General features: G+C 37.1%; 1 protein-coding gene across 4 annotated transcripts in view; it reads left to right on the top strand.

Annotated features, from left to right (window-relative positions):
• Window positions 1-24,795, top strand: part of LOC115224426 (DNA damage-regulated autophagy modulator protein 2-like) — a 61,765-nt gene that overhangs the window by 6,333 nt on the left and 30,637 nt on the right. For 3 of the 4 annotated variants that reach the window (XM_036513272.1, XM_029795325.2, XM_036513273.1), the window contains exons 2-3: window positions 9,191-9,239; window positions 16,612-16,688. In XM_036513272.1, coding sequence (XP_036369165.1) covers window positions 9,222-9,239; window positions 16,612-16,688 — 95 coding nt within the window. In that variant the 5' untranslated portion in view covers window positions 9,191-9,221. Of the gene's footprint in view, window positions 1-1,934; window positions 2,345-9,190; window positions 9,240-16,611; window positions 16,689-24,795 lie in introns of those variants that run through there. The other variant, XM_029795326.2, reaches the window with a different exon arrangement.

Here is a 24,795-nt window from a genome sequence, read left to right as displayed (position 1 = left end):
GATGAGGCTGGCAACGGCCACGATCGGATGGTGCTTTTTACATGCCACCGGCACAGAGGCCAGTCAGGGCGGTGCTGGCAAGAGCCACATTTGGAAGGTTCTCTTACGTGCCACCGGCACTGGTATCACAACTACAATTTCCATTGATGTTGATCAATTTCGATTTTCACTTACCTCAACAGGTCTTCACAAGTAGAGTTTTGTGTCCCAAGAAGGAAAGGTATGCATAAGTGGGCTGGCTACATCCCAGGTAGAGGCCACGGGTTATGGTCTCACTTGTCCTGCCGGGTCTTTTCACGCACAGGATACTTCCAAAGGTCTCGGTCTCTAGTCATTTCCTCAGTGAGACCTAATGTTCGAAGGTCGTGCTTCACCACCTCGTCCCAGGTTTTCCTGGGTCTACCTCTTTCACAGGTTCCCTCAACCATTAGGGTGTGACACTTTTTCACACAACTATCTTCATCCATTCTCGCCACATGACCATACCAGCACAAACGTCTCTCTTGCACACCACAACTGATGCTTCTTAGGTCCAACTTTTCTCTCAAGGTACTTACACTCTGTCGAGTATGAACACTGACATTACACATCCATCGAAGCATACTGGCTTCATTTCTTGTGAGCTTACGCATATCCTCAGCAGTCACGGCCCATGTTTCACTGCCATGTAGCATGGCTGTTCGTACACATGCATCATACAGTCTGCATTTTACTCTGAGCAAGAGGCCTTTTGTCACCAGCAGAGGTAAGAGCTCTGAACTTTGCCCAGGCTATTCTTACTCTAGCAATTACACTTTCAACACACCCGCCCCCGCTACTGACTTGGTCACCTAGGTAATGGAAGCTATCAACTATTTCTAGTTTTTCTCCCTGGAATGTAGCGGAAGTTGGTTTCTGCGCATTTTCAGTGTTTATTGCTCCTCAGCATCTGTCACATACAAAAACTATCTTCCTAGTTAGCCTTCCTTTGACATTGCTGCACCTCTTATGTGTCCATAGCATACACTTGGTGCATCTTATAGAGTTTCTACCTACGCCTTTTCTACAGATTGAGCAGGGTCATCTACCTGAAGGCGTCTTTTGATTTGTCTGCCTTCCTACTTATTAGGACTTTGGTTTTAGCTAGGTTGACTCTAAGGCCCTTCGATTCTAATCCTTGTGTCCACACCTTTCATAGTGGCATCTTCAAACCTCTCTCTTTGCAGCCTCATTTAGTGCAAGTGAATCATCATCTATACCGACACATTTCTCTCCTACCACATCACAATTCTCTCTCACGCACTGTCTTGCAACACGAAATACTTCAAGTACACGAAATACTTCAAGTAAAAGGGTACATACATATATACACGTGTGTGTATATATTATATTTATATATATATATATATATATACATATATATACGTATGCCAACCAAGGCCTTGTGAGTGGATTTGGTAGACAGAAACTGAAAGAAGCCTGTTGTATGTATGTATATATGTGTGTGTTTGTGTTTGTCCCCTCAACATCGCTTGACAACCGATGCTGGTGTGTTTACGTACCCCATAATTTAGCGGTTCAGCAAAAGAGAGTGATAGAATAAGTACTAGGCTTACAAAGAATAAGTCCTGGGGCGATTTGCTCGACTAAAAGGCGGTGCTCCAGCATGGCCACAGTCAAATGACTGAAACAAGTAAAAGAAAATAAATGTATACACACACACACACAATCACGCATACACACACGTACTCATTCATACGCATACACAAACACGTGGCAGTTATAATTGATGAAAGCAATGACCCCCTGTCTAATTTTTGTTAGAGTGAATGTAAAATTCTGAGAAAGAATGACATAAACACAGGATGTATTCAATTGAATTTGTTGTCATAAGATACAAATTATGAAGAAAAATGTATTTGAAAAATTTTGAAAATAGTTTCTAGCTGGTGGGATTGGTATCACTTTAGTTCAGCACATTCCTGTTTCAGCTGTTAATTGTATCATGATCTTGCTTCTGATATCAAGTCCTTAACAACAAATGTTCTGGCTGGCCAGTGACATTGAACGAAGCCTAACGTTAGCCAAGCACTTCAAAAACTAATTACCGCATTAACAATCCTTTTATTGTGATATAAGATTTATACACATGCATTGATATCTATTAACAACCATACACTGTTCAAGATAACTCTTCAAATTTTTTATCAGTTATTTTTGGGAGGCTACTATAGATAAAATATTCACAGATTCACACTACATCAGAGCCACTTTAAAAGGTTTTTCGCGGTTTTTTTTATCTGATACATCTAACAATTGGATTTTCTCAACTCTTTCATTCATCAAACTTAGATTGTCAAACAAGGTGAGCCTATTATTACATTATTTCTTTTACTTAATACATAAATATAAGCAGTATACCAAAAAAGGAATTACAGTTAGCTTTCGTATTTAATTATATTGTTTAGCAGTAAATATTTCTTACATAGGTCTATACAACAGAAATTACTGCATCAAAAAGTACTAACATGTTAGACACACTCTAATTTCAGCAACATATATTCAGGATATAACATTCTTAGAGCATTAACCTTTTCGTTACCAACCCAGCTGAAACTGGCTCTGGCTCTGAGTACAAATCTCTTGTTTTCATAAGTTTTGAATTAAAATCTTCCACCAAACCTTAGTCACAATTTGTGTTCCTAGCACTAGCTGAAAGATAACTAAGTTATTTTACTAAATTATTTGTTATATTTAACCCTTTTGATACCAACCCAACTGAAACCGCCTCTGGCTCTGTAGTACAAATGTCTTGTTTTCATAAGTATTGAATTAAAATCTTCCACCAAACCTTAATCAAAATTTATGTTCCTAACTCTAGCTTAATGATAACTAAGTTATTTTACTAAATTCCTTGTTATATTTAACCCTTTCGATACCAACCTGGCTGAAACCAGTTCTGGCTCTGTAGTACAAATGTTTTGTTTACATAAGTTTTGAATTTAAATCTTCCACCAAACCTTAATCACAATTTATGTTCCTAGCACTAGCTTAATGATAACTAAGTTATTTTACTAAATTCCTTGTTATATTTAACCCTTTTGATACCAACCTGGCTGACACTGCCTCTGGCTCTGGAGTACAAATGTCTTGTTTTCATAAGTATTGAATTAAAATCTTCCACCAAACCTTAATCACAATTTATGTTCCTAACACTAGCTGAATGATAACTAAGTTATTTTACTAAATTCTTTGTTATATTTAAAGTAATTGAAAAAAACACAGAGCATATAAAAATAAATATGGTAACGAAAGGGTTAGAGCATGCAATACACAATTGCATATCACACCTATAGTGATTGTTTGAGACAGTATTTTTTTTATAAAAAGTGATATGGTACATATCGATATAGCCAAATTCTTTGGCTAATGGTATTATTTATTGTTCGGTGTAGTTTATTATTAATATCACTTTTTCATTTTTTTATTATTTGCTTTCACTGTACTAAGCATCATGTGCTCTAGTTTGTTTTAGTGTTGTTATTTTTACTGTATTGAAAGTGTTTTCAGTGTCGCCTTACTGGCACATGTGCCAGTGGCACATGAAAAACAACAATCAAGCATGGTCGTTGCCAGTGCCGCCAGACTAGCTCCCGTGCAGGTAACATGTAAAACACCTTTGAGCATGGTTGTTGCCAGAACCGCCAGACTGGCCCTCATGCCAGTGGCACATAAAATCACCCACTACACTCTTGGAGTGGTTGGCATTAGGAAGGGCATCCATTGGTAGAAACTTTGCCAGATCAGACTGAGCCTGGTGCAGCATCTGGCTCACCAGTCCTCAGTCAAACTGTCCAACCCTTGCCAGCTTGGAAAGCAGACGTTAAATGATGATGATGATGATGATGTGTGCAGTGCTATTTCATGTATATTATGTGTATTCATAAATCCTGGTGTTTTGGGTATGTATTTGTCTGTATGTTTTTTTAACCAAACCTAGTATTATAGGTATTATTTCTGCCTTCAGGCCCCACATTCAAGTTATCTGTTTCCAGAACTTTGTTTTCCAAAAGTTTTTCCGTTTCTTTCAGAGATACATTATTATCTGTTGGGACTGATATGTTAATTAGAAGGGATTTCTTTTTCTTGGTGGTCCTTGACAACAATATCTGGCTTATCAACCTTGATCTCTTATACCTGTGTGCATTGGCATGTTCCAAAGAAAGGTTGCATTGTCATTTTCAGAGACTTTTTCTGGTATATGCCTATACCATCTTTTTTCTATTGTCATCAAGCAAAACTACACAAAGAAGATTGGCTCAATGAGACATACCAACTACCGGGAGGGATTGAAAGAGTTAAGATTCTACTCTTTAGAACAAAGGTGGGAAAGATACGGAGTAATATACACCTGGAAAATCCTAGAAGGCTTGTACCAAACTTTAGCATTGTCAGTTACACAAACAGTAGGATGGGGTGCCACTGCATAGAACCAAAAATCCCAACAACATTGCCATCAGGATGCAAGACCAGATACTGCAACAGCTTGGGTTTTTCAAAGGCCCACAGCTATTCAATTTCCCACCACAAAGCCTGAGAAACCTGCCTGGCATGGATGCAGGCGTTTTTAAAACAAAACTGGATCTTCTTCTGTCAAGAGTTTTGGATGAACCTACCTTAAGGCTAGAGACATAACTAAGGTCAACAACATCAGATTCCTTCATTTACGAAATACCTATTTCTTTACTACCCACAAGGGGCTAAACATAGAGAGGACAAACAAGGACAGACAAGTGGGTTAAGTCGTTAATTCAACCCCAGAGCGTAACTGGTACTTATTTAATCGACCCCGAAGTGGACCTCGGTGGAATTTGAACTCAGAACGTAGCGACAGATGAAATACCTATTTCTTTACTACCCACAAGGGGCTAAACATAGAGAGGACAAACAAGGACAGACAAGTGGGTTAAGTCGTTAATTCAACCCCAGAGCGTAACTGGTACTTATTTAATCGACCCTGAAGTGGACCTCGGTGGAATTTGAACTCAGAACATAGCGGTAGACGAAATACTGCTCAGCATTTCACCCAGCGTGCTACTGATTCTGCCAGCTCGCCGCCTTTTACTAAATACCACTTATCAGAGGAGCTTCAGTGAAAGTGTAGCAAAGCAAACAGTGGTACCCCCAGCATGGCTGCAGTCCTCAGACTGAAACTAAAAAGAAAAGAAGGAAAAAGCTTCTACCCGTATTTCTAACCAAGCGAACCAAGAAATTTTCAAGTTAAACAAGGATTTTTATAATTTTTATAATTTAGCACTGGAGAAGCAGGAGATAGGGAAAAATTAAAATTCTACAGCAAAAGCGATAAAATAAAAAAAATTAGTGAGAAGGACAATTAAAACAATTAGCGCAGTATACTAGACAACAGGCGAAAAAAAAAACAAATAATAGCCAGCTAAGGACTAAGGGAAAAGATAAGGCTAGGAATTCTGAACACTTAGAAAATAACCATGGATACCAACTAATATGATGATTAGTAGTGATTTTAAAGAATTAGGGCTACATAAGGTGAAAAGAAACCTAGATATTAATTGAAACACCCAGATAAATGAGTTAACTACTATGAGAACCAGTCCAATGGAACTACACAAATAATTAACGATTGTAATAACAAGAGGACCAAATATAAAAACCAGGGAAATAGGTTAAACACTTTTAATAAGTGCTTAACTAAAACTGCTGGCTACCATACCACAAACTTTTTTAGTAAAATTATCTCTAGTAATGATGAGTTATATATAATTCCTTTCAGAAAGCCAATCCTTTCCAACATTCCTAAATTGTTCTACTCTTCAATGGAAAAGTATTTTGCAAAAAATAGCTAATATTTTAAATATTTTTAATAGGCATAAATTTAGGCTTTCATAGCTGAAACCTTGCACAAATTATAGCAACACACAATGTAAGTTAAGTAGTTTCCATGTGAATACTGATGATAGTAACTCGAATATAAATAGTGGATTAGAAATAAATAGTATGTTGATATAATTAACCAAGCTATGGGTATGAGAAATAGATATAGCAGAAGTATTAATCAAAGGAAATCAACCATAACTAACTCAGACATGAGGCTAGAAAGGGAAGACAAGAATGCTAGAAAGAGCACTAACCAGAATGTCATCAGTAAAAATAGAAGAAATAATCTGGAAAATAGGCAAAATAAGTTATAGATTACCCTTAATGAAACCAACATAGAAAATAATAATGGAATTAGAAGAGCTAATAACTGTGATTGCACAAGGAATAGACAATTTCCTTTAAACTTTGAATGTAAAATTAAAAATATGGTTTACAAGTGCAAAGTTACATCAGAAGAAAAAGAGTATTTCTATATAGGTGCCAGCTCACCTTTTATTAAACAAAGAATAGCTAGCCATGAAAATTCTTTCACGTTTAGAGAAAAGAAAAATCATACTAACCTTAGTAAATTAATTTGGTCACTGAAAGATAGTAACAAAATGTATTCAATTGGCTGGGATATTATTAGCAAGGCTAAACTCTATGGAATAGGGAGTAAAAATGTGACTTTTGCATAGAGGAAATGTACCAAATCTTCACTTCTAAATTTAATCTACACAAGACAAGAACATGCTCTAAGATACCTTCATGCAAGAAAATTTACGTTTAAACAATTCAAATAAACACATTACATTCTATATAATAATAAAAATTATTAGAATAAGAACTGTGAAAACAAGAACCAAAAAATTTAAATTCAATGAATATCTCTAAACTAAGAATATTCTCTTTGAATTGAGTGGAATGGTAAACTTCTAAGACTAATGATAAATCTACATAAACATCACCATAGTCAACTGCTACTAGGGTAAATGTGATGCTCTAGATAGAAATAACTACATGGGTATCAAACTGCTGGATCAAGTGATGAAGGTCACAGAGAGGGTCATAGCCCATGTCATTCGGGAGAGAATCTGCTTAGATGCGATGCAGTTTGGTTTTATGCTGGTTAGAAGTACCACTGATGCCATATTCATGGTTCAACAACTGCAGGAGAAATACCTAGCTAAAGATAAAGCCCTATACTTAGCTTTTGTGGACTTAGAGAAAGCCTTTGACAGGGTCCCCCGATCCCTTATCTGGTGGGCAATGCGGAAACTGGAGATTGACGAATGGTTAATAAGGGCTGTACAGGCCCTATACAGAGAGGCCATTAGTAAGGTTTGGATTGGCAATGTGTGTAGTGAAGAATTCCGGGTAGAAGTAGGGGTCCACCAAGGTTCAGCCCTCAGTCCCCTTTTATTCATCATAATCCTCCAGGCAATAACAGAGGAATTCAAGATGCATAGCTCCTCTATGCTGATGACCAGCTTTCATAGCAGAATCACTACCGGAACTAGAAAAGAATTTTCGGGTGTGGAAGCAAGGTTTAGAATCAAAAGGCCATAGAGCCAATGTAGCTAAGACCAAAGTTCTAGTAAGTAGGAAGGCAAACTCACCACACACCCCTTCAGGTAGGCGTCCCTGCTCTATCTGTAGAAAAGGTGTAAGTAGAAACTCCATAAGATGTACCAAGTGTAAGCTATGGACACAAAAGAGGTGCAGCAACATCAAAGGAAAATTAACCGAGAAGATAGCTTTCATGTGCAACAGAATCAGAGGGGCAATAGACACCACAGATACTCAGAAAACAGATTCCATCACACTCCAGGGGAAGAAAATAGACGTAGTTGATAGTTTCCACTACCTAGGTGACCAAGTTAGTAGTGGGGGTGGATGCTCAGAGAGTGTTACCACTAGAATAAGAATAGCCTGGGCAAAGTTAAAGAAAGCTTCTACCCCTACTTGTGACAAAGGGTCTCTCGCTCAGAGTGAAAGGTAGATTGTACGATGCATGTGTGTGAACTGCCATGATTCACGGCAGTGAAACATGGGCTGTGACTGCAGAGGACAGAGTGGTCAGCGTTAGGAAGGGCATCCAGCTGTAGGAACGCTGCCATATCAGACTGCAGCCTGGTGCAGCCTCCTGGCTTCCCAGACCACAGTCGAACCGTCCAATTCATGCTAGCATGGAAAACGGACATTCAACGATGATGATAATGATGATGATGTCCATATATATATATATATATATATATACACACACATATATACATATATATGTCCATATATACATATATGTGTGTATGTGTATGTATATATATATATATATATTATATATATATATATATTTCAACAATTGAGGGTAAAATTAATTAGTTATTAATCAATTTCACCAAGTATTCAGTATGTAAAGGGACCATTTAAGGCGAATTCAAAATATTACATTGTATAAAAGGGCTTAGTAAAATAAATTACTTTGCCACATACTGAACTCATTAGAAATAGCAGCCAAAAAAAGATTTTTTAGCCATTTCTAATACTTAAAGAAAATTTCTCTCAGATAGTGTTTACTCAAAATAACCCACGAAGGTATGGGGGTAAAAACATTAAAAAATCACAAGTGCAAAGATTATTTGAGAATATATGTATATATATATATATATATATATATATATACATATATATGTCCATATATATGTGTGTGTGTGTATGTATATATATATATATATATATACATATATATATATATGTGTATGTACACACACACACACATATATATGTCCATATATATGTGTGTGTATATATATATACACACACACACACACATACACATATATATATACATTCACACACACATATGTATACTGTGTTATGTATGCCTTTTTATGGTTAAAATAATATTTAAGCATACATCATTTGTTGTTTGTCACAATGACAAATATCTATTCCTTCCCATACACACACATATCTAGCCATTAGATGTTACAATCTTGTTGCTCCATGTAAACTGTGACATATCAAATATTAGCAGTGGTTTCTGATTATACAGCAACTGTGTGTTAAATGTTTCGCGCTCTCACACATACACACACATGCACAGACACACACACACATACACATGTGCACACACACACACACGCACAGACACACACACATACACATGTGCACACACTTGCACACACTTGCATGCACTCACACACTCCACTGTGCTGCTTACATTAACCAGAAATAATTTCCTGTTTAGACTGTATACATAACACCAATAATTGTCTAGATCAAATTGTATGTATATGTGTCCCTAACTTTTCAGACTTCCACCCATTTAAGAATCTTCCGTCAATATGCTGCCCTGCCGTAAAGTAAGTGAAAATTAAATTACATTTTTTCTTTCATTAAATTTAATATTGTATAATCCGAATTTCAATTGTTCCAAAGTGTTTGAAACAGTTTCAGTTTGTAATATTCATCTATTCTTTTACTTGTCTCAATTATTTGACTGCGGCCATGCTGGAGCACCACTTTTAGTCAGACGAATTGACCCCGGGAATTAATTCTTAGCAAGCCTAGTACTTATTCTAACAGTCTCTTTTGTCGAACTGCTAAGTTTACAGGGATGTAGACACACCAGCATACACAAACACACACACACACACACATACCAGGGGCTTCTTTCAGTTTCCATCTACCAAATCCTCTCACAAGGCTTTGGTCGGCCCGAGGCTATAGTAGAAGACACTTGCCCAAGGTGCCATGCAGTGGGACTGAACCCGGAACCATGTGGTTGGTAAGCAAGGTACTTCTCACACAGCCATAGAAATTCTTTCACATCTTCCTCAATAAAAGAATACTGCATTTTTAATTCTTCAGTTCAACTGTTTGCAGTTTAATCTCTTTATTAATCTTTAATTCTATCAGTTTTCCTTTGAATCACATTTTTGGTTTGTCACTGATTGAAAATGGATCTAAAATTCAATTTTTCAAACCTTCATAGTGACAATATCTTCAAACAGTTCATCACAGTTCTGGTGTAATATGCAGGCATGGCTGTGTGGTTAAAGAGATCATTTCGAAAGCTCATGGTTTCAAGTTCAATCCCAATGCACAACACATTGGGCGAGTGTCTTCTACTATGGTCCCAGTGAGTGAATTTGGTAGACAGGAACTAAATGTACGCCCATCGTATGTAAATATCTGTATATACATGCACAGATACACACACATATACATATACATATATACAAATTATATAATATATATATATATATATATATATATATATATATATATATATATATATATATAATATATATATATATATATATATATATATATATATATATTAATATATATATATATTGGCCTGCTCGCTTAGCCAGCGGGGTGGCGTCATTCGAAGGCTAAAACAATGCGAACGCATTGTGACCAGCAATGTGTAACAACATCTGATGGACTGGTCGGTCACGTGATCACGTGATATATATATATATATATATTATACCCACACACCTATATATATCCATATTTTATTAATACTATATATAATATATTAACACTATATATATATATAGATAGATATACATATATATACTCTTTACTATTTTACTTGTTTCAGTCATTTGGCTGTGGCCATGCTGGAGCACCGCCTTTAGTCGAGCAAATCGACCCCAAGACTTATTCTTTATAAGCCTAATATTGGTCCCTTTTGCCGAACCACTAAGTTATGGGGACATAAACACACCAGCATCAGTTGTCAAGTGATGTTGGGGGTGGGACAGACACACAAACATATACACACACACACACACACACACACACACACACACACACACACATACATATATATATATATATACACACACAACAGGCTTCTTTCAGTTTTTGTCTACCAAATCCACTCACAAGGTTTTGGTCGGCCCGAGACTACAGCAGAAGACACTAGCCTGAGGTGCCACGCAGTGGGACTGAACCCGGAACCGTGTGGTTGGTAAGCAAGCTTCTTACCACACTGTCACTCATATATATATATATATATATATACATACATACAGATATCGCTTTAATTTTATTACTTTATCTTATATTTTTTATCTTGTATCTGTTAATTTTTGTAATTTTTTTTACATCTTGTCCCATTTTCCCTTTTTCTTTATTTATCCATCTTATTTTATTATATTTTATTTTATTTCTGTATACACGCACGCATACACTCACGCACATACACACACACACACAACACACACACACACACACACACGCAAAAATACATGCACCCGCGCACGCACATGAATGCACATATACCTCCCACACACATACACACAGCACACATACATGCACATACATACACACACACACATGCACACACATGCATACATGTACACACACACATGCATGCACATACATACACACACACATGCACACACATGCATACATGTACACACACACATGCATGCACATACACACACACTCACATACACACATGCATACATGTACACACACACATGCATGCACAACACACACACACACATGCACACACATGCATACATGTACACACACACATGCATGCAATACACACACACTCACATGCACACACATGCATACATGTACACACACACATGCATGCACATACACACACACTCACATACACACACATGCATACATGTACACACACACATGCATGCACATACACACACACTCACATACACACACATGCATACATGTACACACACACATGCATGCACATACACACACACTCACATGCACACACATGCATACATGTACACACACACATGCATGCACATACACACACACTCACATACACACACATGCATACATGTACACACACACAGCATGCACATACACACACACTCACATGCACACACATGCATACATGTACCACACACATGCATGCACATACACACACACAATGCATACATGTACACACACACATGCATGCACATACACACACACTCACATAACACACATGCATACATGTAACACACACATGCATGCACATACACACACACACACACACATACACACACATGCATACATGTACACACACACATGCATGCACATACCACACACACACAATGCACACACATGCATACATGTACACACACACATGCATGCACATACACACACATCACATACACACACATGCATACATGTACACACACATGCATGCACATACACACACACATGCACACACATGCATACATGTACACACACACATGCATGCACATACACACACACTCACATGCACACACATGCATACATGTACACACACACATGCATGCACATACACACACACTCACATACACACACATGCATACATGTACACACACACATGCATGCACATACACACACACTCACATACACACACATGCATACATGTACACACACATGCATGCACATACACACACACACATGCACACACATGCATACATGTACACACACACATGCATGCACATACACACACACTCACATGCACACACATGCATACATGTACACACACACATGCATGCACATACACACACACTCACATACACACACATGCATACATGTACACACACACATGCATGCACATACACACACACTCACATACACACACATGTATACATGTACACACACACATGCATGCACATACACACACACTCACATGCACACACATGCATACATGTTACACACACACATGCATGCACATACACACACACTCACATGCACACACATGCATACATGTACACAACACATGCATGCACATACACACACACTCACATGCACACACATGCATACATGTACACACACATGCATGCACATACACACACACTCACATACACACATGCATACATGTACACACACACATGCATGCACATACACACACACTCACATACACACACATGTATACATGTACACACACACATGCATGCACATACACACACACTCACATGCACACACATGCATACATGTACACACACACATGCATGCACATACACACACACTCACATGCATACATGTACACACACACATGCATGCACATACACACACACTCACATACACACACATGCATACATGTACACACACACATGCATGCACATACACACACTCACATACACACACATGCATACATGTACACACACACATGCATGCACATACACACACACACATGCACACACATGCATACATGTACACACACCACATGCATGCACATACACACACACTCACATACACACACATGCATACATGTACACACACACATGCATGGACATACACACACACTCACATACACACACATGCATACATGTAACACACACATGCATGGACATACACACACCTCACATACACACACTGCATACATGTACACACACACTACATGCATGCACATACACACACACTCACATGCACACACATGCATACATGTACACACACACATACATGCACATACATACACACACACTCACATACACACACATGCATACATGTACACACACACATGCATGCACACAGGAAGAAATATATACCGCCACATAACACAACCCTACGCACACACTCACATATACACATGCTCATAGACACACAAACACACATACACATACGTGCATGTGTGTGTGGCATGTATGTGCATGTATGCATGTGTATGTGCATGTATGTGGGTGTATGTATGTGGGTGTATGTGTGGGAGGTATATGTGCGTTCATGTGTGTGCACAGATGCATGTATTTGTGTGTGTGTGTGTGTGTATGTATACAGAAATAAAATAAAAAATTAAAAGATCTTTGTATCCTTCCCTGAGCATCTGCTAATACTTTACACGTACCACGTCCTTGCATCGTTTTTTTCTGTTTGTTCTTCTTTTTGGGGGATTTACTATACGTATACATAGTTAATCCAAACAAGAAAGCACAAAAAAACACAACAACGCGAGGACGTGGAACAAATATAGTATTATTGGACGCTCAGGAAGGAAGGGAAGAAGGAGGGTTTAACGTTTCGAGCGGAGCTCTTCGTCGGAAACATAGGAGAAGGAAAGATCTAGAGAAGGGAAGACAGAGGAAAAAAAAATCGCCGACGGTACACACGGGGTCACATTTTGAAATGTATAGATAGATAGATAGATAGATAGATAGAGATAGATAGATAGATAGATAGATAGATAGATAGATAGATAGATAGAAAGAAAGATAGATAGATAGATAGATAGATAGATAGATAGATAGATAGATAGATAGATAGATAGATAGATAGATAGATAGATAGATAGATAGATAGAGATGGATGGATGGATGGATGGATGGATAGATAGATAGATAGATATAGATAGATATAGATAGATAGATAGATAGATAGATATAGATAGATAGATAGATAGATAGATATAGACAGACAGGTAGGTAGATAGATAGATAGATAGATAGACAGATAGGTAGGTAGATAGATAGATATCTACTTATGTGGGAATTTCTGTCTGTGGGTGTGTTTGTGGAGTTGTTAGCTAACTCCTACATCGTTTTATGGATTTTGATGAAACTTGACATGTGAGTAGAACTCATGTCTGGTAACCTCATGGCATGCTCAGATTGTTGAAAAGTCGATAAAAGGGCCCCTCGAAGGGATCCTTTTATATTTCTAATATATTTTATTTTAGAATCCAAGGGAAAGAACCCATTCGCCCCTGGAAGGGATCCTTAAATGTGCCAAGGGAAATAACCCATTCATTTTCCTAATTTATTTGGTAAAAATGAAATTGAGTATGCTTACTTCTTAGTATTTGAACTGTTAAAGTTATTTTCGCAATTTATCCAGTGCAACCCTTCTACAAGTAAATAGTATTTTCCTAAACAATAGATCCACTTATTTTAGTTAGTGACTTATTCACGAATATACCAACACTTGTGCCCCTTATAGTAATATTCTCTGGGAATGCACAAAAGCCCTTTTCAGAGTTATTTACATTGAATTGTTATTATTTCATATCTGATTAGCCTGTTATTACTTAACATGCTTCACACTTTTGGTATACATACCTTATTACTATTTCCCCCTATGTTCTATATACTCTGGGAACACATTAAAGCCCTTTTCAAGGTTTCTTTATTTGAATTCTTACTATAGGGTAGCTATTTTCATGTTATTACATAACTGACTTCACAATTTTGGTATTCATAACTTATTGGGAATTCCTAAAAACAGGATCCTGAGTTAGATGGTTCGGTATTCTATGTAAATGCACAGAAACTGTTTTACGGACTACATAATTTGTATTCTTGTTATTGGATTAGCAAAACAATTATTAGAACAAAACTAATGCATAAGCCACACTTTCCCAGGAACTATCAGGTACGTCAGCTAGAGAACATATATATATATATATATATATATCAGGTCATCCTATAAGTTCTGTCCGAAATTTTAATAAAGAAAACAAGTGATCAAATGTTATATTTGATTGAAATTTAATCATCAATGTACTTTCCCTGATTATCTATGACTTCCTTCCACCTATTTACAAGCTTTTTAATCCCATCAATGTAAAACGCTTTTGGTTTCAGAGCGAAGAATTCTGAACTGTCAGTTTTGACCTCCTCCTGGCTTGCGAAAATTATGTCCCCCAAATGATTCTGTAAACTATGAAACAAACGGTATTCTGAAGGAGCAAGATTGGGAGAATAAGGTTGATGAGGAATTCTTTCCCAACCAAGCTCTTCAATCTTCTGTAATGTGATCTTTGCAGTGTAGTGTAGTGTCAAGCATAGTCCTGATGAAAAATCACTCCTTTTTGATTCACTAAAGCAGGTCTTTCCTTCTTCAACACTTGGTTCAAACACTCTAATTGCTGACAGTAGACTTGAGCATTGATTGTTGCATTATGTGGTAACAAGTCAAAGTGAATTACTCCTTTGCAATCCCACCAGATAGAGAGAAGAACCTTTTTTCCATGAAGTTCCCTTCTCGGTTGTGGTTGAGCTTTTTCCCTTTTACTAAGCCATGGTTTACGACATTTAACATTTCGATAGAAGATCCATTTTTTGTCACCTGTCACAAGTCTATCCAAAAAGGGGGAAATGAGTACACGAGAATGGAGAGAAGAGCAGATGTCAACTTGAGATTTGCAGTTGCTTTCGGACAATTCATGAGGAACCCATTTTCCAAGTTTAGGAACCTTTTCAAGTTGTTGAAGATGATGATGAACTGTTGTATGGTTTGAACTAAGCTTTATTGCCAATTCTTCAACTAATAATGCAGGATTTTCTTCAAGTAATACCTCAAGGAGCTTATCATTAAACTCAACTGGTCATCCTGTTTGATCTTCATCTTCAAGGCTGAAATCTCCACTTCTGAATTTTTTCAAGCCATCTTCTGCAAGTTCTTTCATTCAAGCATTCTTTCCCATAAAATGAGTGTATGTTTCAAGTCGCTTCGACTGCAAAGTTTCCTTTTTTTTGTATTCATAAAGCATTATGTGCCTCAAATGCTCTTTGGATACTTCCATGTTAGAAAGGGTTTTAATCAAAGAAATTTTAATTCCCTTATTCTGTAAAATAATATTTAATTAGTTTAAATGTACACAAATGCATAAAAATAATTTTTAATTCCATTAGACATTCTAAAATACTATTTGTTGAACCATATTCCCAATATGTTTCCTTATATTATAATTTGAAATTCTTGAAAATTCTTTTATTTTATTAATATTCATTAAATTGCATAATTTTTTTTTACTTCCATATCCAAAAGGCTCCACGAAAGAAAAGTATGTTGCGGATACTTCCCATACTTACTGCAGCTGAGATTTTTGCATCATTTCTCATTACGTAAGTATATGGCTATGTTTCTTCTTCTCTTCTTAGATTGTAATAAATTTCAAAGAGGCATGATTTGGACATGAAAGAGGTGTTTGAGAAACATCAATGAATGGATGATAGTACAGTGGGTGATGGTGAAAAATCTGATGTTGACTGATGGCAGAAGGATGCTTGTTCTCTTACTGTAGATCTAAGTTATGGGTTTGGATTGTTTGAATGGATTTGATGGATCAGAGTTGTGAAGGTCATCAGTGGATTTCTTAAAGTGGATTTCTTAAAGAGATATGTTGTGACTGCGAAGACCCGACATATAACGTGAGTCCATGGCTGTTTCCTGCACCAGGTTCACATTGCAGCCCCAGCCCATCCAAAGTACCTTGGATCGCAGGACAGCCTGCTGTGCTTGAGGAGACCTATTGAGTCAAACACATCAACATCAAATAAAAATCAAATGGAAATTGTAGTTGTGATACCTGTGCCGGTGGCACATAAAAAGCACAACTGGGCTGTATCCCACACCGTCAGATATTTTAATCATCTCAGCAGTGATACCCGATGGTCTAGAGGCTTTCCCTGTCAGCATGTCCTTAATTGCATTCTCCATTATACTGCTATCAACTCTGCTGGCTGGTTCCGCAATTGGTTTGATATTTGAAAGACACTCCTTCTCCCATTCATTTTCTACATTTAATAACCTTTCATAATGGCACCTCTACGCGTCTTTCATCTCTGAGTCACTAAGTACAAGCATACCATTATCCATTTGCACACATTTCTCACCCACCACATCTCTATTCTCGCCAATACACTGCTTTGCAATTCTGAACACTTCACACCTCTGATCCTCATGCTGTAGAACATTAGCAAACCTCTGAACATACCATATAAGGAAGTGATGGTGGTTTATCAAACTGCTGATATATAATGTGGAACTCACGTTATTTACTGGTGCAGGAAACGGCCATGAATTTATGTTATTTGTCAGGTCTTCGCAGTCACAGCATATCTTGTTGTTGTTAGGTACCTCTGGAAGTTTCTATGGCGTATGTGTTCCCCCCAGCTGGACGAGAGGCCAGTCCATCGCAGCGTTACTCAAGAAACAGGAAGAAAGAGTGAGAGAAAGTTGGGGTGAAGGAGTACAACAGGGGTCGCCACCACCCCCTGCCAGAGCCTCTTGAGGCTCTAGGTGTTTTCGCTCAATAAACAAACACAGCGCCCAGTCTGGGAATCGAAACCACTGGGCCATTGTGCCTCCACTCTGTTTCATTTACATGACTTATTTCATTGTCTCTGTGAGGCCCAACGTTTAAGGTCATACTTGACCACTTCATCCCATGTCTTCCTGGGTCTACCTCTACCCCAGATTCCTTCAACTGTTTGGGAGTGGCACTTCTTCACACATCTCTCCTCATTCATCTGTAGTACATGACCATACCAGCGCAAACGTCTCTCTTCTTATGCCCAGCATTTCTCTCAGGGCGCTTACATTCTGTCGTGTGTGCACACTGACAATACACATCCAGTGGATCATGCTAGCTTCATTTCTTTCAAGCCTACGGATGTCGTCTGCAGTCACAGCCCATGTTTCACTGCCGTGAAGCATGGTAGTTTGCACACATGCATCGTACAATCTACCTTTCACTCTGAGTGAGAGACCCTTTGTCACCAGTAGGGGTAGAAGCTTTCTTTAACTTTGCCCAGGCTATTCGTATTCTAGTGGTAACACTCTCTGAACATCCACCCCCACTACTAACTTGGTCACCTATGTAGCGGAAACTATCAACTACTCTAGTTTCTCCCCTTGGAGTGTGATGGAATCTGTTTTCTGAGTATCTGTGGTGTCTATTGCCCCTCTGCATCTGCCGCACATGAAAGCCATCTTCTCGGTTAATTTTCCTTTGATATTGTTGCACCTCTTATGCGTCCATAGCTTACGGTGGGTACATCTTATGGAGTTTCTACCTTGACCTTTTCTACAGATCGAGCAGGGCTACCTACCTGAGGGGGTGTGTGATGAGTTCACCTTCCTACTTACTATAACTTTGGTCTTTGCTACATTGACTCTATCTTTGCATAAGGCTAAGAGATTGACAACTCATGGGCAATAAAACCAGATGAACTAGAATAATAAAATGAATACAATATGAAACATCATAAGATATGTAATAAAGATAAAACGTGAAAAATAAAAAAACATTATGAGGATACAGAATATAAGGAATAAAAAAACAACAAAAGTTTGAGATGCTTGTGGGTATGTCTGCATGTATGTGTGCAGTGAGTGTGTGTGCATATATATCTGCATACATGTGTGTATGTGCATGTATGTGTGTATACAAATGTGCATGTGTGTAGGTGTGTGTGGGAATATATATATGGGGGTAAGTGTGCAGGCATATGTGAGTAGGGTGCATGCATGTAGATGCTTGTATGTGTGTTTATATATCTGTATGTGTGCATACCCCTTATGTGGAGATGAAATCAGGGGTTTGCAGGGATGCACAAGGCTGTGGGGGTCAGACTATGCAGGCACTGGTGGTCGGTGGTTGGTAACCCTGCACTTGGTTGTGGAGCAGCCAGTGCAGGGAAGCAGCCAATGTTAAGGTCGTATGTCTGGATTGTTGATAGCCAGTGGTTTCAAGTTCTCCAAGTGGGCATATCTCTGGTGACAGCAATAGGACAATTCATATTTCCTGTTGATAGATGCTGCAGGTTGATGGATGATGAGCAGTCTTTCATGGGGGCAAAGCTGGCAATTGCAGGTACCAGATAAATAGGATGGTGTCCTGTTGACAATGGTCCATTCAATGCTGAGCATTTCATTCTGGAGGTTACAGAGCTTCCAGAGGAAGTAGAATTATCTCTATCCATGCATGTGAGTGAGTGCATGTGTTGTTTGTATCTTCCCTTGAAATCATTGGCTGTCATGCCTAAGCAGTGCCTTGTGATGCCATTGGATGGTGTGAGAGTGGCTCTGTAGACTACAGTCCTTGAGAGGCAGGACCCACCTAGTAGGTTTTCGGGAGTTGCAGGTCAGGGTTGGGAGCTATGTAGGTGAATGTTAATCCTGATTATAGTGAGCTAAATAAGTTAATTAGCAATTTTTAGCTCATAAATTATTGTACATTTTCTATAAATACTTGCTATTGGAGTTAAAAAGGTATGGATATTTTATTATGGTTTTTAGTGATTAGGCTGTTTTATTTCTTTTCCTTGATGCTCTACCCTAACTGTTCATTTTATTATTGTTATTATTATTATTTTTAGTAGCCTTAAATAAATCTAATCCTTGTACCCCTATTAATTCGTACTCAGCTTATATAAGGTAATACTGGTATCTGTACAATAATAAAGAAAAATTGTAAAGAAATAGTTTAATATTTATTTACTTATTAATTATCTAGCTATTAACTTATTATATGGTTTCTATGGAGATTGATCAAATGGATTTAATTGGTATTTAATAAGGGAGCAACTGAGGCTAAAGAACATGTTAACTATATACTGATCTAATTAAATCTATTTTAAGTTGTACAGATACATGTCAACTACATGATGCTCTACCCTAACTGTTCATTTTATTATTGTTATTATTATTATTTTTAGTAGCCTTAAATAAATCTAATCCTTGTACCCCTATTAATTCGTACTCAGCTTATATAAGGTAATACCGGTATCTGTACAACTCAACATAGATTTAATTAAATCAGTATATAGTTGACATGTTCTTTAACCTCAGTTACTCTCTCTCTCTCTCTTTTACTCTTTTACTCTTTTACTTGTTTCAGTCATTTGACTGCGGCCATGCTGGAGCACCGCCTTTAATCGAGCAACTCGACCCCGGGACTTATTCTTTTGTAAGCCCAGTACTTATTCTATCGGTCTCTTTTGCCGAACCGCTAAGTAACGGGGACGTAAACACACCAGCATCGGTTGTCAAGCAATGCTAGGGGGACAAACACAGACATACAAACACACACAGACACATATATATATATACATATATACGACGGGCTTCTTTCAGTTTCCATCTACCAAATCCACTCACAAGGCTTTGGTCGGCCCGAGGCTATAGTAGAAGACACTTGCCCAAGGTGCCATGCAGTGGGACTGAACCTGGAACCATGTGGTTGGTAAACAAGCTACTTACCACACAGCCACTCCTGCACCTATAAGTTGCTCCCTTATTAAATACCAGTTAACTCCAATCGATCAATCTCCATAGAAACCATATAATAAGTTAATATTTAGATAAGTAATAAATAAATAAATATTAAACTATTTCTTTGCAATTTTTCTTTTCCTCCCTTTATTGTGGTTAAAAAAAATTGGTATATACCCAAAATATTCAAAGAAGTTTTATCTTTTTGTTAAAATTTCATTCTCAATAATCTTCCTGATTAGCCTAAATTATAACTTTATACAATAAAACAATATTGTTTGAAATGATTTTTATAAATTACTTGATTTATCTCTTTCTTAAATGGCTCTACCCTCCTAATCTTAGTATCTATAAGGGCCTTTATATAAATAACCCTTCTACACAACTAAACAACCCTTCTAAGAAACTATAGATATTATGTAGGGAGTAACAATAGTAACTTCTTAAACCTATAATATAACCCTTAATTATAAAAAAAGATTAGTGTAAAATATGATTGCTCCATAACTTAAATATTCCTTTAGCCGATACCAAACATCTGTCTTTTATTGATATTAGCTAAATAAGTAAACATATATAATTTTTAGTCTAATATATTTTTAATTATTATACTTTTTCTAAAAATCTTCTCTATTGGTGTTAACAAGCTACATATACTTTACCATAGTATTAGTAATTAAGCCATTTTATTTCCTTTTCTTTGGTGTTCTGCCCTACTTGATTATTTTATTTCATTTCTTTATTATTTTATAATCAGCCTTTATTTATTTATAAAATTAATATAATTTTTGTATCTCTATAAATTCATACTTAGCTTATATAAGACTATACTGGTATATTCACTACTTATAAAAAAACTGCTTAGATTAAAATTTTATTAATATATAATTAGCATGTTCATTTACCCCAATACTCTTTTATTAATACCAGGATATACCAATTAATCAATATTCACAGATACCATCTGATGAGTTAGTATTTAAGTATACAATATGTATAAATATTAAACTATTTCTGGATAATTTCTTTTCCTCCCTCTATTGTGGTAAGAAGTTTGGTAGATACTCAAATGTATTCATAAATTTCCATCCTTCTGTTATAACATTCTTCTTAATAATCCTTTGAATAACCCTAAACTTTAACTGTATACATAGCAACATTGTTTAAAATATTTAACTATAGTACCATATGATAAGACTTCCCCTGTTTCATTATCACTAGTCTGCTACTGGGCGACTCCCCTTAATTATCAGCCAACATCTTGTTTTAAGGTTTCCTTACTAAACCTCATGATATTGCTTTTAATAAATCTTGATTTTTTTATGACTATACCAACTAGAATGCCTGTCTACTCTCTCAACCCTACCCCTAATAGATATTGCCCTCTGTTCTCTCAGCTTTAGATATACAAGGGATTTGATAAACTAGTCTATAAATTAAAACTGACCGCATAAAGACAAAATATCAGTGACAGACAGAGTCTTCTTGATAATTTTAGCAACTTCTATGCTGAAGTAGAGACATGTCCTTTGTCTATCTCCTTAACTTCTTGGAGATTTTAGGTATAATTATACTAATGTGTCCATCTGTTCTAATTTAATTAAATTCTATGTCTTTGGGCAGCTGAAGATTGCTCTACATTTTAAATTGATGTAATGATTGCATTGTTCAATTAAATGAAGTTGCGTGAAATGATCGTACTGCATTACCTCTGGATATCCTTGTTGCTTATTTTGATTTTAATCACCTTACTTTGAAATTGTATGGATAATACCGTACTAAATTCTGGTGCCTCAACCTAAGTACCATATTCATCTGAATCTATATATGTGTGTATATATATATATATATATATATATTATATATATATATATTTGTTTGTTCCTTCTCAAGCCACGCCTGGCTCAAAGGGCTGGTTTCCCACGCAGTGGGACTGAACCCGGAACCGTGTGGTTGGTAAACAAGCTACTTACCATACAGCCACTCCTGCACCTATTTTTTTTTTTTTTTGTTACATTTAATGCATATTTTAACACATGAATCCCGAGAGCAAATATTTTTAAGACCTAACTAACCACTCCTTCATAGTCTGGAAGGCCCTGGTAATATCTTCCTCCTCTAATTTTTATTATATAATTATAGGCCACTGAGTTATATAAAAAAACAAAAATTTTTTTAAAAGGAGTAAAAAGAACAATAATACAAAAAAGAATGTGTTGCAAGAAGCTGAGGCTGATGTCTCTTTATATTATTTTATCAATAAGATAAGGAAAGATATTTTGTGACAACATAGGGTTATAAGTTCAACAATGCTTGCTGAAACCTCATACTGTCCCATCTGTCAAAATCTTTCCCCTCACCCTACATATGTTGCAGTTATAAAATATAACCTCCTTAGCTGTACATTATTTAATAACAGGCCATTGAGATTTAAAGAAGCCAAGTCCTTCAATACCTTGGTGATTTACTTTATTTTTATTTTCATTATTTAGAATGATATTTAACTCTTTCGTTACTTGTATTCATTTTGAGATGCTCTATGTTTCTTTCAATTAATTTTAAATATAACAAAGAATTTAGTAAGATAACATAGTTATCATTAAGCTAGTGTTAGGAGCATAAATTTTGACTAAGGTTTGGTGGAAGATTTTAATTCAGAACTTATGAAAACAAGACATTTATACTAGAGAGCCAGAGCCAGTTTTGGCCAGGTTGGTAACAAAAAGGTTAATAGAGGAAAGACTAGTGTAATATATTTAAAATGACATGGTGATGTGGATGAATGATTAAATACAAATGTCCTCAGTTATAAGGGGAATACATTAATAAAGTCAGTTCATAGTTGTTGGTACAAGTTGCACAAAGAGTGCGTTAACAAACCAGGCTGTACACAGAGGTGCTATTTGGGGCAACTAGCAATGCAAAGACTGTGTCAGTTATTACAGGTTTATATGAGGATATATAAGGAGACCAATAGCATTTAAACCTGCCATATCTAACCCAAATACTCTACCTGTTTTATGTTCAAACAGGCAAACTTTGGCCTCGTACATCTAACATACAACGTCATTCTAGAATGACTAAACAAATCATGGAAATCTCAAAACCACAAGATAATGCATGACTAATTCAAAACGATCTGAATAAATAAACATTACAATTGATGGTGACCCCCCCCCCACCAGTGCAGGTGCCACTTAAAAAGCACCCAGTCTACAGTGTAAAGTGGTTGGCATTTGGAAGAGCATCCAGCTGTAAAAACCATTCCGAAACTAACCATGCCTGTGTGGGTGCCACATAAAAAGCACTCATCTCACTCTGTGGAGTGGCTGGTGTTTAGAAGGGCATCCAACCATCAAAACCATACCAAAACTCACTCAGAAGCATGGCGCAGGCTCCCACCTGGTTAGCTCCTGTCAAACCGGCCAACCCATGCCAGCATGGAAGGAGGATGTTAAACAATGATGATGATGATGATGAAAGGGTTAAAATGTCCACAGAGGAATGCAAAAGATGTAGTCAGATTTAGCAACTTGTTCCAGTGCATTTTACATGCCGGTGCCGTGTAAAATGCACTTGCTGCATAAACGCACCTGTGCTGATGACATGTACAAAGCACTCAGCACACTCTGTAAAACGGTTGGCATTACGAAGGGCATCCAGCTGTAGAAACCATTACAAAACAGTCAACCAGAGTCTGGACAGCTTCCCAGCTGGCCATCGGTAAAACTGTCCAACCCATGCCAGCAGGGAAAACAAACATTAAACAATGATGATGATGATGTTGTTGTTGTTGTTATGCAGCTCTCTAGTGTTGTTGATGCTGTGGACAGCTGCTCTTATTTTTAGATAGCTGTAGACAGTTGTTATTGTTAGGCAATATTGGAAGATGCTCTTGTTTTTAGGAAGACCCTCGAATTGCTGTTGTTCTTGTTGTTGTTATGTAGGCCTAGA

Source organism: Octopus sinensis, linkage group LG25 (assembly GCF_006345805.1).
Source record: "Octopus sinensis linkage group LG25, ASM634580v1, whole genome shotgun sequence".
Classification (NCBI taxonomy): Eukaryota; Metazoa; Mollusca; class Cephalopoda; order Octopoda; family Octopodidae; genus Octopus; species Octopus sinensis.
This window is presented reverse-complemented; position numbering and strand designations above follow the sequence as displayed.